Below are 20,501 nucleotides of genomic sequence, written 5' to 3' on the forward strand. Positions count from 1 at the left end.
ATGAAAGGAGCTTGTGAGAACTGCCACTCTGTCACAGAAGCCGGGGGAATGCTGTAGAGAGAGAATGAGTGATTCTCCCTCTCACTCACGGCAACCTTCCTCTCTTGCACCTCCTGCTGAGACAGAAACGTGCACACCACGAGAAAGAAAACAGTCACAACTCCACTGTTGAACTGGCAACTTCACCCTGACTCCCAATTCATGTGCTTTCTGGGTACTTGCTGCCTTGAGTTGTCGGTTGCTGCTGCTTTTTTTAATCTCAAAGGACACTTGAGTCATTGTTTCTCCTACACTGGACAATTTTGTTTTAATAATGATGAATCAGAAGGAGATTGAAGCCCCAACTGGCCTCAGAAAGAACCGTGCCATTTTGAAAAAGGGAAGCATGCATTCCTTTGCTAGCCTGCTTCCTGCCGAGGTGTGTCCCTTTGTCCTACCGGGTGTGTCACTGACCCATGGACAAGCATGCAAGGGGAGTGGGAAGCCACCTGGCCAGGAAGAATGAAACAGGAGGGAGAGGAGCAAGGTGGGGAGAGGAGCAAGGTGTGGAGAGGGTGGAGCAAGCCTATTAAAAGGTGTGTGATAACCTATGGGAGCTGTCAAGCTACTTTCTCCAAAAGAATCTTTTAAGCTGTCAGTCATCTTCAAGAATCCCTAGGGCCTTGCTGGTGCTGGTGTCGTCCCAGCTATTCTTTTCTCTTTCTAGTTCCCATCCTCCTCCTTTTTCATCCAGCAGGCCCCAACACTGTGGTGGATAATGTTTCCGACAATTCAGAGAAATCTCCACAGATTGAGGGGGGCTATCAGAATGAACTGTATCAGTGTATTTTTAACAGGAGAATCTTCTTATTAGAATTGTGGACATGTTTTGATTAGTTGACCATCTATGCATGCCAAACCCTTAGTTAGGTGCCAGATACAGAAATGAGCAGACGGTTAGGGTTTCTGCCTGAATATAGGTTGAAGCAGCACCAAAACATACTCACAAAATGCTGAATCAAAAGACACTGCTCGTCAATGGTTTTTTATAGAATTGAGAAACACGTTCCAGATTCTGACCCACTGTAGTTCCTACATTTCATAGACTTTATTCCTTGATGTGTTACTAGATTTTCTCTGAAAATGAGGGTTCCATGATCAAAAGCGTCTATGAAATGATGGAGTAAACAAGGTAAATAATGTTCTTTTTTTGTGGATCTCGTCACAGGCTCAGAAGAAAATATAATCTGCTGTGTTTCCCAAATGTCTTTGGTTACAGAAGCCCCTTTTCCACAAAATACATTAACTTCTTACAGATCTCTAGCAATGAGAACAATGTAATTTCGGACATCCTCTTTACAGCATACCTTGCAAGTAGTCACCCATGTGAAATTGCTCTGAGCCACCCTCAAACTGTAGCTCAATTATTTAAGAACAAAAATATCTTAAAAGTCACAATTTCATCATTGCTATTGCTGATACCTGCTAATGTTTATTGGCAACAAAGTCCTATCTGGGTGCTGGATGTAGACTCAGTTTTTGTTGCCAAGGAATGTTATGGTGTTGGGGGGTTTGGCTGCTGGCTAAGCCATAGAGTGAATAAACCCTGTTAATCTGGAACTCTACTGGTGAACCATCAGAGCTAGCCAGCCTTACAGAAGGACTGATTTGTGATCATGAATAAACATAGAGCTAGCTATACAAATATCATTGCAATTCATTTTTCAGCTCATAGGGAAGGTCCATGTCTTAACAAACTCAGAGAAAATGGCTTCCTACCTCCGTTAAAACCCTCCACAACTCTTGGCATCTAGTTCCTCTGCATCTTTCTGCTAATATTCAGGAACAGTTTTCTCTGAGGTCTGGCCCACATCTTCCCTGATTGTATTTAACTGACCAGACTTGATTGAACCAAAGAGCTCCATCTTACACACTGAAATTGGCAGGTGTCTGCATCTGTCCCTTCCCATTCAGAAAGTGTTTTCTTGTTTACTTTTAACTTTTATTCTGCTTCAATTGCAATTATCTCTCTCTGAATAGTGTAGCGGCAAAACAAAACACAAGTTTGGTGAAAGGAGATTGCCTTAGAAGCTGTTTTAGTGGTGTGATTCTTCAAATACCTAAAAACAGAACTAGCATTCAACCCAGCAATCCCATTACTGGGTTTGCTTATAACCCAAAGGAATATAAATCATTCTGTTATAAAAACACATGCATGCATATGCTCATTGCAGCACTATTCATGATAGCAAAGACATGGAACCAACCTAAATGCCCACCAGTGACAGAATGGTTAAAGAAAATGCAGTACATATACACCATGGAATACTATGCAGCCTTAAAAAGAATGAGAACATGTTCTTTACAGGAACATGGATGGAGCTGGTGGCCGTTATCCTTAGCAAACCAACACAGGAACAGACAACCAAATACTGGATGTTCTCCCTTATAAGAGGGGGCTAAATGATGAGAACACATGGACACAGGGAGGGGAACAACACATTGGAGCCTTTTGGAGGGTGAAGGGTGGGGGAAGAAAGAGGATCAAGAAAAAGCAGGTATTGGGTACTAGGCTTAATACCTGGGTGATGAAATAATCTGTACAACAAACCGCTGTGACATGAGTCACATATAACAAATCTTCACATGTACCCCTGAACTTAAAATAAAAGTCAAACTGTTTTTAGTGGATGAATCGACTATACAGTGATAGCTGCCATGATTGGTAAGAGGCTATATTCTGCAGACTGGAATATTTGAATGGGAGATAATTTGGGAGAAAACGAGAATGTCACAGAAGTCCACAGGAAACATGAGGACAATGAATCAAAATATGTTTTCAAAATTTAGCAGTGAGAGGGGGAAAAGGTAAATTGGAGGGACAAGAAATACTTTGCCATAGAAATTCTGAGTTCTGGTCTTAATTTTACTAATTTAGCTTGTGAGTTTTAGGCATGACATTTGACTTTGGCCTTGTTTTTCCAGTGAAGTAATGATAAAATATCTGTTGTAAGTTTCAAATGGGTCTTAGAGTTTGTGTGTGAGAGAGTGGAGTGGGGGTTGAAGGGATTTCAAAGCCCTGCATATGTGAAATGCAATTCAGGAAGACTATTTGGAAAGACTTGGAGGTGCTGTCAGGGCAGGAAGAGTCAAAGGGAAGACTGAGAACCCTTAGTGCAGTGGTACAGCTTTTAGAGAGGCTCCCAGGCTCTATTTCAAGGTTCTAATAAGACATCCTGCTAAGAATTGCTTCTTTCTTTTGTTTAATTCGTAAGATATAATTCTTCCTCAATCCCTGACCATTCAAGGGTCTTGCAACTGATTCATGATATGATAATCCAGAATATGGATTTGCAGGCATTTTTTAATTCACTGAGTGTTAACATTAGAGTGCAAGTGATCACTCTTCAAATCTAGATTTATTCCTTGTTCTGGCCAGAGCCTTGCTGGGGCCAGGCCTGGGCCAGCTCTGTACTATTGTACTGTGATGGAAGAAAGCAAGCTGGGTCCAGGTCAGGGGCTGAGCAAGACGCAGAGGACCCTAACATTTCTTCCAAATAATCCTGTCAAGGCCTTTGCTAGCATCCGTGGAATAGATTGGGCACAACCTGCCTTTGTCTTTTTGAGAATTTGCCCAATTTTGTGTGCAGATGCTTAGAACCCACATTACCAAATGCTATAAAACCAGTGGTTGTTTGCATGACCTTGGGAAAGTATCTGACCTTTCTGTATTGTCTTCCCATGTGCTAAGCGAGGGTGTGAGAATATTCCAACTCAGTATATTATGGTGAGGCTGATGCTATGTTCTTCATTATGTACCTGGGAGATTGTGAGCTAACTCATAGTAATGCCAAATTGGGAATGGAGTAAGGCAATATTTAACTGTATTGCGTTGCGCTTGTTACATCACCCTCTGTGAAGCTGCAGGAATGTTAGCTTTACTTATGGAAGATGGCTTTAAGTATTAAGGAACCATTTTTCTTTCTTTCAGACCAATGATGCCTTAGGAGCCACCTGGAATTGGCTGTACTTCATCCCCCTCATCATCATTGGATCCTTCTTTGTTCTCAACCTAGTCCTGGGAGTGCTTTCCGGGTGAGCCAGATGTTTCTCTCTTCTTAACTCATTTGCTGACTGCTAACTGTAAACTAATGCCTCCTGACTCATGGCAGATTCATTCATTTAACCTTCATTTAGAAGACACTTACCGAGCAGTTCTTCTGTGCCAAATGCTTTCTAGTTGCTGGGAATACAGTAGTGAACTGTCGTTCTAATAATCTTGATTTTTTTCAGGAATTAAAAAGTCTTGACGTCAGGCACAACACTGAACACAGTATCTAGTGAGAGTTCATTTATTCATCCACGCTTTCATTCAGTAACTCAGCAGTCAGAGACCTATGTCAAACACTGTGCTGGTTGTTAGGGAAATAAAGTTGAATTAGACACAGGCTTTCCCTCAAAAGTTTCTTACTCTGTAGTGTATTGGGCATCAACTCTCATATTTGTGGCTTGAATTAGTTTATACAAATCTGCAACTATTTGGTGTCCAATACCATGGTAAGCATTGCTAGGAGCACACAAAGTATAAGGTGTGGTTCCTCTCCTTAAGAAACATGTTTTGCTAAGAAGATGATACAAACACATGAAATGGAGAATAGGAGTTCTTTTACTGACTTATACAAGATACAATCATTTGTTTTGGGGAAAGACCAAATCTGTGTAGTCTGAAGTCATCAGGGATAGTTTCATGAAGGATTGGGATTTTGCTTGGGTTATGAAATATGTAGTAGGATTACACAGACTATATGGGAGTGAACATTTCAGGAAGGGGAATGTTACACCATAAGCAAAGATGAAAAAATGGGACTTGTCATGGAGTGTGAAGAAATTATAATGTAATATCTTAGGATAGCTGAGACAGGGACATATTTTAGAGATTCTTTTATTTTTCTAAGCAAAACTGAACTTAATTTTTTGTCAGAGTGGCATACACATTCTTCAAATGAAAATTTATAAGGTGGTACTTCTATTTAAACATGGCAGATTGAACTAAGTTGGTCATTTCTTGAAACTCCACTAATACAGAAAATAAATTTTAAGGGCACTAGGACAAAGGGAACAAGAGGAATGACAAGAGATGAGAGATGTCAACAACATTTTTGAACACAGAAAAAAATTGGCAACTGACAGTGGTAGGAAAGCTGAAGTTTAATTGTTTAGGGAATACCAGTATAAAAGCAAACTGATTGTCCTTCGGAGCCCTAGAAAGGCTCAGGAATTGGAGACACCAGGTAGGTCTGAGAGCTGGGGTAGGCATGGTGCTAAAAACAAGAGGATTGATGCAAAGTCCTTGTAAGGAACATTAGTCTCCCTGCCCTACCCCACTATAACCTCCAGGCAATGCTGACAGATATCTGCTTCATCCAATCCCCACCCTAGCAAAAGTTAGGAGACTTAATCTCTGTAGATGTGGAATTAGAGAAGCCTGGAATTATACCATCAGGTGCACCTGAGGGTAGTGTTGACATGTTGTACTGAAAACAGGAGGGCTAAATGCAAGTCTACAAACTGAATGTGCATAGTCCAGCCCACTTCTCCTGCTTGACTCTTAAAAACATAGCAATCTGGTAGGAGTTGAGAGGATTCCTCTTTTGGGAAACTGTCTGTCTGAAGAGAAGGGACAAATTTATACTGATATTTGGGGGAGACCAGGGAAACAGGTTCCCATCTCATCATCTTTGGTGAGACTCACTATATTAATTACCTATGGCTGCTTTCAACTAATTACTGTAGCTCTGCGGCTTAAAACTGCGAGAGAAACTTTATTCTCTTATAGTTCTGAAGGGTAGAGGTCCAAAATCTGGCAGGGCCATTGATATAGTTTGGCTGTGTCCCCACCCAAATCTCACCTTGAATTGTAGCTCCCACAATTCCCAGGTGTTGTGGGAGGGACCCGGTGGGAGGTAATTGAATCATGGGGGTGGGTCTTTCCCATGCTATTCTCATGATTAAGTGTCACAAGACCTGATGATTTTATAAAAGGGAGTTTCCCTGCACAAGCTCTCTTCTCTTGTCTGCTGCCAAGTGAGATGTGCCTTTCACCTTCTGCCATGATTGTGAGGTGTCCCCAGCCATGTGGAACTGTGAGTCCATGAAACATCTTTCTTTTGTAAATTTCTCAGGCTTGCGTATGTCTTTATTAGCAGCATGAAAATGGATGAATACAGCTGTGCTCCCTCCAAGGGCTCTAAAGGAGAATTGATTTTCTTCCTCTTCCAGCTTCTGGAAGCCCAAGGCATTCCTTGGCTTATAGCCACATCACTGTAGTCTCTGCCTCTGTGATCATATTGCCTCTTGTTCAATGTCTGTGCAGTTTCCCTCCGCTTTGCTCTTCTAAGGCCACTTGTCATTGGATTTAGGGTCATTTTGATAAGCCACGATGATCTCTTATCTGAACATCCTTAATTTAATAGTCTACAAATATTATTTTTCCAAATAAAGTAACATTCACATATTCCAGGACTTAGGATGTGAACAAATCTTTTGGGGGGCTTCCAGTCATCCCATTACACTCACCATTCCATAAGCTCCAAGCTTGCATACAGAGTTGCCAGTGAGCTTTTGTGCCATGCTCTGAAATATAAACACACATCTAGAGATCATCAGCATTTGAGGAAAATGCCCAACACGAAAGAATGAAAAACAAAATCATGAATAAAAAAAGGAAATTGAGGAAATATGAACAATGCAGGGAATAGAAGATAATTTTAAAAGCTGTATTTGCGATTAGAGATAGAAGAGAAACCATTTCATTTACAGAATAACAGGCCAATAAATAAAAAAAACCATTTAGAGGTTAAGGGCTCTTGGAAATTAATGTAAAGTGTACATTCATTTTACAAAGTAAATTTACATTAAATATAAAAATGAAATAATGTAAAAATATAAGAATGTAATAAAAATATAAAGATAATGTTTGGAATATAAAATTGATGAAATTACCTAGAAAATAGAACAACAAAACATTATTGATCCAACTTTTAACTATAATAGGAGTTCTATAAAAAGAACAGAGAAATGGAAAGGAAAAAAATTAACAAAAATACAAGAAATGTTCCAGAACCAAAAGACTCACATTGCCAGTTTAAAAGATGTGTTGAGACAGATGCAAGGATATTCTTTCCAGCATTATTTCATGGTAGTGGGGAGTTGGAGGCAACTTGGGTGTCTATAACTGGGAGATTATATAGGTAAAACATTGGGTGTATACCATGGCATAGTATGTAGCAGTGTGTACTGTAGCATCCTATGTAGCACAGAGCAACAAATACTGTGTACACATGAAACATAAGATATCTTAAGAACATAGATTTTAGTGAAAACAAGAATCACTGTGATATGATACCATTTACATAAAACTACATGCACACAAAACATACAGTTTGTGAAAATACATTCAAATCAAAGGCACATTTTGAATATATTGTAATTTTTTAAATTTTTATTTTACTTTAATGATAATTTTTATAGCAGGGAGATAGAAGGTGGGTATGGAGGTAAAAGGCAACAAATGAGTGTAATTAATAATGAAGTGCACACTGAAAACTCAGCATGACTAATGGAAAGCAAGCACACCAAGGTGAATTGTCATGAAATTTCAGAACATCAGATTAAAAAATATTCTGAAAGTGCCTGGTAATTAGGAAGGAGATGGAATTTATCTACAAAGAAATAGGAATCAGGATAGCTTTGGGCTTCTCAATGGCAACAATGAAAGTTAGTAACAAATAGAGAAGTTCCTAAAACTTTCATAAGGAAAATAATTTCCAAGATAGATTTCTATACCTAGCTCAAATAACAATTGTTTTTTAGGATGCAGTCACAATATTTTTAGATATTCATTTTGAAAAAGTTACTGGTGAATGTGAGTCACTAAAAATAAGGAAATAATTGAAGAAAGAGAAGAACGTGATACTCATGGAAACAAGGGATTCGATGGAGGAGAGAAGGAAGAGATTGATTCCCAGGGTGTTGAAGGGAAGTCTAGGATGACAGAAGCCTAGAGATTATCAAGCACAGATTTGAGTAGGGTGACAGAGGCCTCTAAAAATGCTATCCATAAGAAAAAAATAAAACTAATGTATTCCCTAATGTGTGTTATTATATTCAAAAGAGCTTATGGTTTTGCTGAAACTATATACAGTCATGTGCCACATAATGACATTTCAGTCAATGGCTGATGTATATGCAACAGTGGTCCCATAAGATTTAGTGGAGCTGAAAAATTCCTGTGGCTTAGTGACATCATAGTCATCTTAACATCATAGTGCAATGCATTATTCACACGGTTGTGGTGATGCTGGTGTAAAAAAGAAACCTGAATTGTCAATCATGTAAAAGTAGAACACATATAATTATGTACAGTATATAGTACTCGACAGTAAATGACTATGTTACTGATTTGTGTATTTACTTTTAATTGTTATTTTACAATTGATTCCTACTTACTTAAAAAAAAAAGTTATCTGTAAAACAGTATCAGGCAGGTTCTTCAGGAGGTATTCCAGAGGAAGGCATTGTCATCATAGGAGATGAAGCTCCCTGTATGTTATTGCTCCTGAAGACCTTCCAGTGGGACAAGATATGGCGGTGGAAGACAGTGATATTGATGGTCCTGACTCTCTGCAGGCCTAGGCTGTGTGTGTGTGTCTTAGCTTTTAACAAAAGATTTTAAAAAGTAAAAAAGAAAAAATCAAAAAAAAGCTTATAGAATGAGGATGTAAGGATAGAAAATATATTTGTACAGCTGTACAATGTGTGTTTTAAGCTAAGCATTATTGCCAAAGAGTCTAAGTTAAATTTTTTTAAGTTCATAAGGTAAAGTTATAGTATGTGAAGATTAATTGCTTGAAAGAAAAATGTTTTAAATAAATTTAGTGTAGCTTAAGTGTCCAGTGTTGATAAAGTCTACAGTGCTGTACAGTAATGTCCTAGGCCTTCACATTCACTCACCACTCACTTTCTGACTCACCCAGAGCAACTTCCTATAAGCTCCATTCATGGTAAGTGCCCTATATGGTGTACCTTTTTTTTTTTTTTTTATCTTTCATACCATATTTTTACTATCCCTTTTCTGTGTTTAGATGTATTTAGATGTACAAATACTTCATGTTGTGTTATAATTGCCCACAGTATTTAGTGTGGTAATATGCTCCATAGGTTTACAGCCTAGGAGCAGTAGGTTACAGCATATAGACTAGGTGTGCAGTAGGCTATACCATCTAGGTCTGTGTAAGTACACATTCTGGTGTTGGCACAACAAAATTGCCTAGCAATGAATTTCTCAGAATGTATGCCTTTTGTTAAGTGATACATGACTGTGTGAATACGTATGTTATGTATTTGTATACACACACATACACAATAAAACACTCTAAGCATTTAATTCCATGAAATATGAAATTGTTACCAGTAAGAAATATAAGCATAGTAGGTAGGTCCTCTATTCAGCTCAACTGTCAACTAGATTTATGTTGCTGATGCTGAATTTTGAGATAACCCCTTACGGTGCTGTGATTGCCTTAAGTGGATGAAGGAGGCTGAATATGGGGAGGGAAAGGAGATGTCAAAGACTGAAATCTTAGGTTCCACAATAAGGAAGTATTTAGGTAATATCTAAAACGGAAAGATAAAGACATTTCAGTGTTTAAGTATAATATTTAGAAATTTGGAAATGAATACCAGAAGAAACAGGTAAAAGAGTTGAAAGTAATTGCCTTTGGGGAGTGAGATTCAGGGGTTAGGAGAGGTAAAGCAGAGGGCTGCCAGTTTTGCATTAGAAGTCTTTCAAAATTATTTGACTTTTTAAGTTCTACATGTGTTACTTTGAAAAAATAGAAATTAAATTTTAAAGTAAAAATATTGCACACACACAAAAGTGTAGGATGAAAGGCGTATATAAGAATATTCATCTAACATCCGTGGGGGAAGGACTGGCATGGAGAGAGACCAGATTCAGTAGGATTAAGCAGGAAACAACCATAGTAATCCAACTACGTGGTACTAAGAGCCTGTGGTGGTAATTTGTGAGATGGATATGAGGGAAAAACTGAAGACATCGTAAAGAAGTAAGAACTTTAATAATGTTTATTTTGAGTGGAGAGTCTTAAGACGTAAGAGATTTCTTCTATATTTACTCATTCAATGAGTGTTTGTTGGCATTCTTTGTGCCTAAGCACTGCTAGAAGTTACTGTCTCCAGCCAGCTAGTACCTACAACTCCAATGTGCACCCTCCATAACTCTGGCCCCCAGAGAAGCCTGACCACAGGACCTCCTCTTGTATTTCTACTGAGAGGATAATGTCATGTTTGTGTAATCTTATCTGATATTCTTTGTCCTAAGTGTGTATATATTTTAGTTTGGAAAACTTAAGACAGATTCCTACTGTATATTTGGGGAGAAAAGTAGATGCTGTGCTAACGAAAGCCACTGGTGTTCTGGATGAGGCTCCAGTATAGGTTCAAGTTGTGTCTTAACAGAGCTGGAAATGGAACAGAACACTATCCTACTGGACAGTGCCTTGTGTCTGACCACATGGACTCTCTCTGGTTTGGAATCACATCTTTTCATTCTCTTACATCTTTCTCTGCATGGGATAGAGTTGTACACTGGAAGAGGCATGGGCTTTAGCATCTGACATTCATGGGTGAGAAGCCTAACCCTGTAAGAAACCACTTATTAGCATTGCGAATTTGGATAAGTTACTCTGAGCCTGCTTCCTCCTCTGTAAAATGGGATAGCAAAAGCTCTCTCATATACAAAACCCTAGCCCAGGGTCTGGCATGGAGTAGCCCTTAGCTCTTATTAGCTGCCTATGTCCTTCGATAATATTAACATACATTTTCTCAGCCTGTTAGGTCCAGGTGGCCATCACCTGCTTAACGGCCTGTGGATGTTCGATTGAGCCAGCTTTGGGGCCATGGGCTCCTCTGGGAGATGGCCTGCACAGGTTAGATGTCATGGAACTGGGATGGCAGATGCCTCCTTAGTACTTCTGGAGAAGCCTAGGAAGTGACAGTGACAGCTGGGAACAGCTGGTATGAATAAATTTTGACATTTAAAGGAGTGTTCACAATAGGGGCCTTATAGGCTGGGACTGAAATCATTCTGACCTGGTTTCTTTTTCTCATTCTGAAGCTCAACACAGTTGGGGGTGGGCTTTATTGGTGTCTGCAGGGGGTTCAGCAGCAGCCAGTCCTGTGTACAGGAGGGGCCATGGGTTCTCTCTTCTGCTTGGTTGGCTCTCACATGCCTTTGGAAAGATTGTAAGCTTTCTCCTTAGAGTGGGGATTTAGTGAGGATTTAATTCAGAAGCAGCCTGGGAAATAGGTTGGAAACCTAGGGAGCAGGTTTCTTGTGACCTGCAGGCAGCTGAATGTTATGTACCAAGGCTGTTCCCAAAGCAGAGAGAGACAGAAATTAAAGGGGGAACACACATGGCTCCTAGGTTGGGCAGGTGAGGGAGAGAGTCCACGTGAGAGGGGGCAGGCCACATCCACTGGTGCTCAGGGACCCCTGGATGCCAAGCGTGGAAATGACTGAGGCACCTGCCTCTGAGGCACAGACGTTGGTGGGAGGAAGGCTGTGAGGTATGTTTGTTGCTCATATTTAAAGAGGAAGTATGGAGGGAAACATTGTAGCATTTTTACTTGTCTCAAAGGAAATGGGATTTGATGAAAACTATTAGCTTAGGCATGAAGAGAAGCAGAGCTTTCTGTCTCCATGGAAACAAAGCAAGGCTGCATAAGCACATCCTGAAATGGCCGTCAGGGGCTACAGGGCAGAGGCTCACACAAACAGAAATGACCCTGAGCCATCCCCCTGTCACCATCCATTGTTCCCTGGGCTTCTGAACAGGGGAAGGTAAATATGGGGAAGCAGTTGAGCTGTTTCAAAACCAGAGCAGGGACAGTCAGGCCAGAGACTGCTTCCATATATGTGTGGGGAGCAGTGTGAGCTCTCTTGTGTAAAGCATGCCATAGTTTTCAAAGTGCCTTTGCTTCTGTGTTCGTATTTGTTCTTTGCAATGACTCCATGCAGTAGGTGGATAGTAGTCTTTATTTGGAAATGAGAAGAGGGAGGTTTAGAGATGTTAATCTCCAACTAGTCACTGGCAGAGGTGGGGCCAGAGGTTACAATTTCTCAACTTCTGGTTAGGTGCTTATTTTAGTGTATACTACATGGCCTCCATTCAGGAATACTGACACCTAAGGTGGCACACACAGAGAAATGCTGCCAGTGGTAAGCCTGGAATATCATCTTGACCAAGATGATATTGGCGCGAGTTTTAATGTGTATGTGCATTGATGTACACACTTATTCATGCACACTGATGTTCACATTCACAATGTAACCCGGTATGTGTACAGGGTGGAAGATGCCAAGACCCACTGTCAAGGTCCTGTTGCCCTAAGACTAATGGGAAGTGGTGAACTGTCCATAGTAGAAGAGGAATTCTTCTGGTTGCATCTCATGAATGCATAGAGTGGCTCCCACGGCAAGCAAAACTACAGCTGTCTGCCTTGCTAACAACTCATGTGCAAACTGATTCTGTGAGATTCAGCAAGTGTTTATTGAGTGTCTGCTATGCAAAAGATACCTGGTTAGACATTTAGAATACAAAGATGGGTAAAATAAGGAGATTATAGACTAATTATGGAAATGTTTCAAAAATATATGTAATGGAACTCTAAGTTCAAATAGTCCAGAATGCTAGTCCCTCCCTAAAGCTGATTTTTTTTTCGGATTCATATATGGAGGTCACTAATTTTGAGTTCCTACTATCTTGCAAGGCATTATTGAGGACAAAAAGATGAATAAGACCTAGGTCTTGGCCACAATGGGCATATTAACAACTATAACTTCAGTGTTAAACCTTGCATCTCCTGTTGGACGTGCCGTTGCATATTAGGAGGTGGTACCTAAGTGTTTCCCAGGTCTGACCTGAGACAGGAATGGCTGCTGGTCTTAAGAAGGAAATTATTCATGCCCAGCTCAGTGCTCCAGATGAGATCTCTGAGGGGAGTTGGTGAGTATTAGTTTGATGTATACCTGCTCCTCCCAAGGCTGGCTGACATTGAAGGTGACTGGCTAAGATAAAGGAGAGTAATTCTGCTGGGATTCTAACACTGGAATCAACCAGTAGAAAGTCAATGACTGACTCACACAACAGTTACTAAGTACTTGTTGTATGTGACTCACTGCTAGGGGCTGGGGATACCAGGTCAAACAAGGACAGAGAGCTGCTACTCCTCAAGCAGTTTGAGTCTAGGAACACATAGCAACAGGGGGGCATTTAAATTAGAAGGGGCAAGGATCAGGTAAGGGTTCATGCCCAGCTCAGTGCTCCAGATGAGATCTCTGAGGGGAGTTGGTGAGTATTAGTTTGATGTATACCTGCTCCTCCCAAGGCTGGCTGACATTGAAGGTGACTGGCTAAGATAAAGGAGAGTAATTCTGCTGGGAAATCTAACACTGGAATCAACTAGTAGACTCACACAACAGTTACTAAGTACTTGTTGTATGTGACTCACTGCTAGGGGCTAGGTATACCAGGTCAAACAAGGACAGAGAGCTGCTACCCCTCAAGCAGTTTGAGTCTAGGAACACATAGCAACAGGGGGGCATTTAAATTAGAAGGGGCAAGGATCAGGTAAGGCCAACTGAAGCAGGTGACAGTGGTGTGTGCCTCTGAAGAGCCAGTGATAGTTTACGGGCACAAGGGAGAAGCACATTCTAGCACGGAGGCACAGGCAGAGACTCATCGAGAAGGGCTTCTTGGGTTAAGCCGATAAGTTTAAGCTTGATCCCAGAAGCTTGGGGGAGGTTTTAGATTGTTAGATAAGAAGATGGCTAGATTTTTGCATTTGAAGATGATCACCCTGGAGAAGGTACATACAGAAGCAAGACTGGAGGCAAACAGAGAGGAGCAGTAGTTCAGGCAAGAAGCAGAGAAGCAGCGAGACTGAAGTACAGCAGTGGAGACGGAAAGACAGGACAGTTCCAGGAGGTGTTGGGGGCCAGGTGTCAGATCTGCAGGACTCGGGACTGTGTGGGTATGTCTGAGTGGGTTTGGTGTGGAAATCAGAGGGAAGTCTCCTGGATTGCTTTTAGGTTTCTGAATTGAGACTGTAGGTGGCTCAGGGAGAACACAGGCCACAAGGTAGGTCTTAAGGGAAAGAGGTCAGGTTTTGGCCCTGCTGAGCATAGGAAAGCATAGCACACTTCATGGCTTTTGGCTAGTTCACAGGAGTAGAGCAGGGTTTGTTTTAAGTTGTTTTTCTTGTAAGCTGTAATTTTTTGAGACTGCTATCCATCAAGGATTGTGCCAATCACATGATACATATTGTCTCATTTAATCCTCACAGTGACCGTATGAGGAAGTACTAACTTTCTTTTATAAATAGAGATACTTGGTCATAAATAGGGATGCTTGGTAATTTGCCAAAGCAAACAAAGCTCATGAGCAGTAGATTCAGAATTTGGACCAAGGTCTGCTAGGCACAAGCACCTATGCCTTTAAGCAGATCCTCCAGATAGTTTAAATGTTCTTTATGGAAGGAGATTGTCTGTCATCTAGTACAGCAGAACTTGATGGAAATGAACGGGTCCTTCATGACGGCCATGGCACATGGAACTTCCCAGTCCTGTGGACAGGAATTTCCTGTGTGAGACCCCATTTTGATGACCAGAGTGGGGTGTTCATAACTCCTACACTGACGAGGACTTTTCCTGGGTGAGTTGTGTGACCATGGGGGTCACATAAAAAGCTTATGGGAGCTTGCTGAGAGAATCTGCATTTCCCCAAGACACTGCTTAGTGTATCAGTTGTGAAAATTGTATCTTAGGGTGAGATAAAAATGATTTGAGGAAGACAAAACTCTAAGTGTCATTTGCACCTGCCTCCTTGTTACAATGGAGGAAACTCGGCTGCAGAGTGAAATGACTTGCTCAGTTTGTAGACAGCTATTTAGTGTTAGAACTTGGGTAGAAGCTAGCTGCCCTGGCTCCCTGTCTGGGGTGCTTTTTCCTCCATGCCCTACGTATTGCCTAGTAGTAAAATACAGACTCTCTAGATAGTCTAGCTGGGTTTGAGTTCTGTTCCTGTCACTTGCCAGCTATGACAATGATGTTAGGTAAATTATTTCACTTTTCTATACCTTCAATTACCCAAATGTGAATAAGGATATTGGTGTTTGTCATATAAGATTACCGGGGAAATGAAATCAGATAATACATGTTAAGTGTTTAATACCTGGGAGATAGTAAAGACTTAATAAATGTTAGCTGTTAGTAGCAGATTTCTTCTCTTGAGAGCCTGGTTTACACTCAGTAGGTGGGGCTGGGAAAGAGCCATTCTTACCTACCAAGTACTCCCATTGAGTCAACTAGTGTGAGCTCAGATGTTTTCAGATACCACTGGTAGAGCTGACCATCTATGGCACCCTACAGGGAACAGCAAAGACAGACTGTGCCCTTGGGCCCCACATGAGGCCGTCAAGTTGGACACTCCCCCATTTGAAGTTCCTTGGAGTACCTGGGCCTTTCTAGTCTCTGCTCATGTGGTCTGGAGTAAGCCTCTAATTTTCTTTGTTAAATTCCTGCTCATCCCTCTCAGCTTGTTTTAACTTTGACTTCTTTCACGAGATCTTTCCAGGTCTATACCCCCCACTCTCATTTTACAATTAGTATTAAAATCTTTCTCCCACATGTTCCCATAGCACTATGTGCCTGTTTGTTATAGAATCTGTCACTCATAGTAACATCACGGAATTGTTATATAATTTAATACTACTAAAGATAAGATCTAATATTTATTGAAACCTTGCCATCTGCCCAATACCATGCTAAATGCTTTATATACATTATTTCAATTAATTTTTGTAACAGCCTCATGAGTCAGGTACTGTTGTTAACCCCATTTTATAATTGAGGAAATGGAGACTGAGAGTGGCTAAGAGTCTTGCCTAAGGGTACACAGTCTAATGAGAGGCAGAGCTCTCCTGCCTTCTCCTGGATGCACTGTCTTCCTGTGCTTTGGAGTCACAGATGTCTCTGTCACCCATTCAGTTTTGTTTCTTCTGCTGAGGTCTTTCCACATAGTTGGATTGCTCCTGATATCTTAGTGCCTTGTTTTTGTGTTCCAGAAATGATTGATGAATTGAAGGGAAACCGAATAACATCAGGACCCTCTTAGGGGATGCCATACCCGCCATGACCTCCTAGGGGATAGTATTGCAGAGAAGAGGAACAGGCTGGCATCTTAAAAGTCAGGAGCATAGTCACTGGTATTGGAGATACTCAAAAAAACCTCCGGAGAAGCTGTTCGCTTTCTGGAATGGTGATCCCAGCTTACAAGCATTACAGACAAGTAATTGTGACAGGTTGGACACTTTTACACTTGGCCATTGCTAATTTTTTTTCTTCGAGTTAATTCCTCATACCCTTTGCCCATTTTCCCATAAATTGGCATATTTATCTTTTTCATATGAATTTAAATTATTTGCATAATAAGGATATTAACCTTTTATATCATATGTGGCACATGTTTTCAGAATAATCACTTCTAAAGGATTGCTAAAGCTGTTATTCTATAGGCAGTTGTGGGCAAATAAGGCTGTTGGAAGCAGAAAAAGACAAAACAGTTATTCTTTTTTACTTTAGCGCATTTGGTTTATAAAGCATTTCATGTGTTTGATTCTCGCGGTAGTCCTAAGAAGTATAGTAGTATTTTACAAATAAGGAGATTGCAGCTCGAAGTGAGCAAAGTGACATGCCCTAAATTACAAATGTAAGTGCGATTTTATGACTCTCAGTCCAGTGCTCTTGTTACACAAAGCAGTGCTTCCCCTTATGGAGTGGGCATTTGCAATGGGATCTTTGCTGCTTGGCTTCTACTCACAACAGAGCTGTGATTTACACACATGCCCCAGCACAACAACAAAGTGCTCTTTTGAGTTGATTTATTCAACAGATATTTAGTGCCAAACACTGTTCTCCAGATGCTGGGGATTGGAAAACTCCCTGCCTCCATGGAGCTTATATTTTTCTGTTGCACATGTAATCTATATTTTATGTAATATTATCCCCATTTTAGGACTCTAGTATTAGGAAGAAGTACAATCAGCACCAACACCCTGAAATTGCCCTGTGTTGATAACGCTATGGGCTGTGAAATGTGAATGTGAAATATAATGCAGCTGCTTTTGCAGGAGAAAAAGGCTCTGGTTTTCTTGTATTAATTAAAGTTCTGTCTCCTTTCAAAAATTAATTTCTAGTGTCTCTTGCTGTTATCTACCTTGAGAAGCAGAGGCAGTGTCAGGATAGGTGGTTCTGGGGGCTCAGCCAAGGTGAGAGCATCCTTGGCTGCAGAGGTATGGCGGGGGTGGAGAGGTGAAGTCATAGCTGGGAGAAGCCAAGAATCCTATCCAGAAAGATTGCATCTGAGAGGCAGGGTGAAGGTGTTGAGGGAAAAGGAATAGAGAAATCAGTAAGTAGAACTATCAACATAAATAATCAAAACAAGGTACTATTTTACAAGCATTTATCCTTTTTAAAGCAAACTGTTGACAATTAGATTGGGACTTCATTAGGTGCCTTTTTGGATATGAAAACAATAACCATATATAAAAATGCCTCCATGCTCTGTTGAATTTTTCACACATAAAATTTCTGGTTGACCAAGTTCTTAGGTAACTGAAGCATCCTTGTAGCTCCTCATCCATGCTCTAACTTAGTATAGGTAAATCTTCTAACACTCTGATACATATATACCTATATATATACATACACACACATATATACATGTACACATATATACATATCTGTGTATATAACACCCATATATGCATACATACACACATATTTTCACACATGTGTGTGATGTTTTCTATTCATGTGCAAACTCCAATGCATATACTCCAGGATTTATCCCTTCATTTAGTACTGAAGGGACCCAGTAGATAATTGTACCATTCTCTGAATTTGCCTTGCACAGTGACTACTTTTTTTTTTTTTTTTTTTGAGATGGAGTCTCGCTCTGTCGCCCAGGCTGGAGTGCAGTGGCCAGATCTCAGCTCACTGTAAGCTCCGCCTCCCAGGTTTACACCATTCTCCTGCCTCAGCCTCCCGAGTAGCTGGGACTACAGGCGCCCGCCACCTCGCCCGGCTAGTTTTTTGTATTTTTTAGTAGAGACGGGGTTTCACCGTGTTAGCCAGGATGGTCTTGATCTCCTGACCTCGTGATCCGCCCGTCTCGGCCTCCCAAAGTGCTGGGATTACAGGCTTGAGCCACCGCGCCCGGCCGACTACTTTTAAACTCATTTCAAGAATGTTCCATTTTAAAATCTAGTTTTATGTGTTTTTCAGAGGAGGAGATAATTTTTACTTAGTAAAATATAAGATGAAGTAACATTTAAAAAGATGGCTTTTTAGATAGATGAAATAAGTTCTGGTGTTCTATTGCACAGTAGGTGATGATGGTTAACAGTAAGGCATTGTATATTACAAAGTAGCTTGAAGAGAGGCTTTTAAATGTCCTCACCACAAAGAAAAATGATACATGCATGAAGTGATGGATATGCTAAATACTCTGACTTAATCATTATACAACATATATATGTATAGAAACATCAGATTGTACCCCATAAATATGTACAATTACAATGTGCCAATTAAAAACTAAATGAAAAAGATGGCTCTGCTAAGAGACAGACCTGGATTTAATGTTCCGATCTGCTGCTAAGCTCTGAAGTGTACATATTCACTTAGATATGAGGTGTCTTAAGCTTAGGATGCCCCAAACAGAATTCACTGTTTAACTCCCTTTCCTCATCACTAAACACAGTCTCTATTCTTTCTATATTCTCTGGTTTTCTTTTACTCTTTCTGTGATTCTTTTATCACATTTGTTATCCAAGATAGAAACCTGAGTTAATCCTGGTATCTTCTCCTCACTTATTCTCTGGGCCTAATTGCTTATCAAGACCTACTGATTAAGTTTCATAAACTATGGGCCTGGACTATAGCAATTGTCTCTTTAAATGTTCTGTCTGCTCTAATGCAGCCTGCTATTCATGAGAAAACAGTCTTTACAAACTAGACATTTAATTATAGAATTTGTACACCTTAGTTATTTATAATGGGATCCCATTGCTTAAATGATAGAATCACTTATGTATTCACTTAGCCAGTTTTTAATAGATGTTGAGCTTCTGTGTGGCAGGCAGTATTGTAGATATTGGGAATACAGCAGGGAACAAAACAAAAATCCCTGCCCTCATAAAACTTGCTTTCCCATATGGGGAGATTCTAAGGACATACATTCCAATTTAGGTAAATGAAAAGACAGACCCTGCTCCTGAAAAGGAATACTTCAAATTACAAAGATGTCTGCTTTCTCCACTTTAGTCTTTAATGTGATATTGATAAATGTAAACAATGGTTTTAGTAAATTATATTAAAATTTATCTGAAAATATAAATGTATAAGAGTAGCCAAGACATTTCCTTAAAGAACAATGAGGAACAGGAACTTTTTGTATAGGGAGTAACATATATTCTAAAGCTACAATAATTGAAATGATGTGATATAGGAATACAGGAACCAAATATATATATACACACACACACATGACATATATTGTGTGCGTGTGTATATATTAATTTACAGTATATATGAGTGTAAAGGGTCATTTCAAATCATTGAAGATGAATCATTCAGTGAATTGTGTGACTGGCTAGTTACCTGGAAGGACAAAATTTGAGTTGGAGCCCCATCTCATATCTTATATCAAAATAAATTGCAGGTGGAGCTAGTACATGCATTTTAAAAATTAAATCATACAAGGATTCAAAGAAAACACGGACAATTGAAAAAAATCTTCAAGGGAGAAGACGTTTCTAAGCATTATGCAAATCAATAAGCCATAAAGGAAATAATTGGTATATTTGAATTTGTAAAAATAAAAGTACACTGACTACTATAATTTATTAATAACTTCCAAAAACAAATGAGTTAGTTTTGAATTTTAGATTGATTATATAGAGGATTCAGGAAGGTGATAAAAAGATGATTGATAAGTAATAAGATTGTAATAAAGTCTAGTTCCAGACATAAAATGAGGATTTTAAGCACCAATGGCTGAAATGTAAAGTGAGAAACAGGTGAAGATTTCAAGTGGTAAAATAGTCAGGACATGATGAATGACTGACTGTAAGGAGTAGGGAAAATCACCTAGTATATTATCCCAAGATTCAGTTGCAAATGTTTTGGAGAACTTTTGTTCCATTTACTGATATGAATAATAGAAGAAGAAAAAAAGCTCTTATTCTGAGAGGAAGGTTTGTTTAATTTTAGACATAGAAAGTTTGAAGTTCAAGAGGCCTGAACAAGTAGGTAGAATCATCCAATATCTGAATCTTAAGAAAAGAGGGAGGAAAGATATGATACACTATCAGAACAC

At 39.9% G+C, this 20,501-nt stretch overlaps 1 protein-coding gene across 3 annotated transcripts in view; it reads left to right on the forward strand.

Annotated features, from left to right (window-relative positions):
- Nucleotides 1-20,501, forward strand: part of CACNA1E (calcium voltage-gated channel subunit alpha1 E) — a 337,914-nt gene that overhangs the window by 169,656 nt on the left and 147,757 nt on the right. For all 3 annotated transcript variants that reach the window (XM_010368902.2, XM_010368905.2, XM_010368907.2), the window contains exon 7: nt 3,971-4,074. In XM_010368902.2, coding sequence (XP_010367204.1) covers nt 3,971-4,074 — 104 coding nt within the window. The remainder of the gene's footprint in view (nt 1-3,970; nt 4,075-20,501) is intronic.

The sequence above is a fragment of the Rhinopithecus roxellana genome, chromosome 8 (assembly GCF_007565055.1).
Source record: "Rhinopithecus roxellana isolate Shanxi Qingling chromosome 8, ASM756505v1, whole genome shotgun sequence".
Lineage (NCBI taxonomy): Eukaryota > Metazoa > Chordata > Mammalia > Primates > Cercopithecidae > Rhinopithecus > Rhinopithecus roxellana.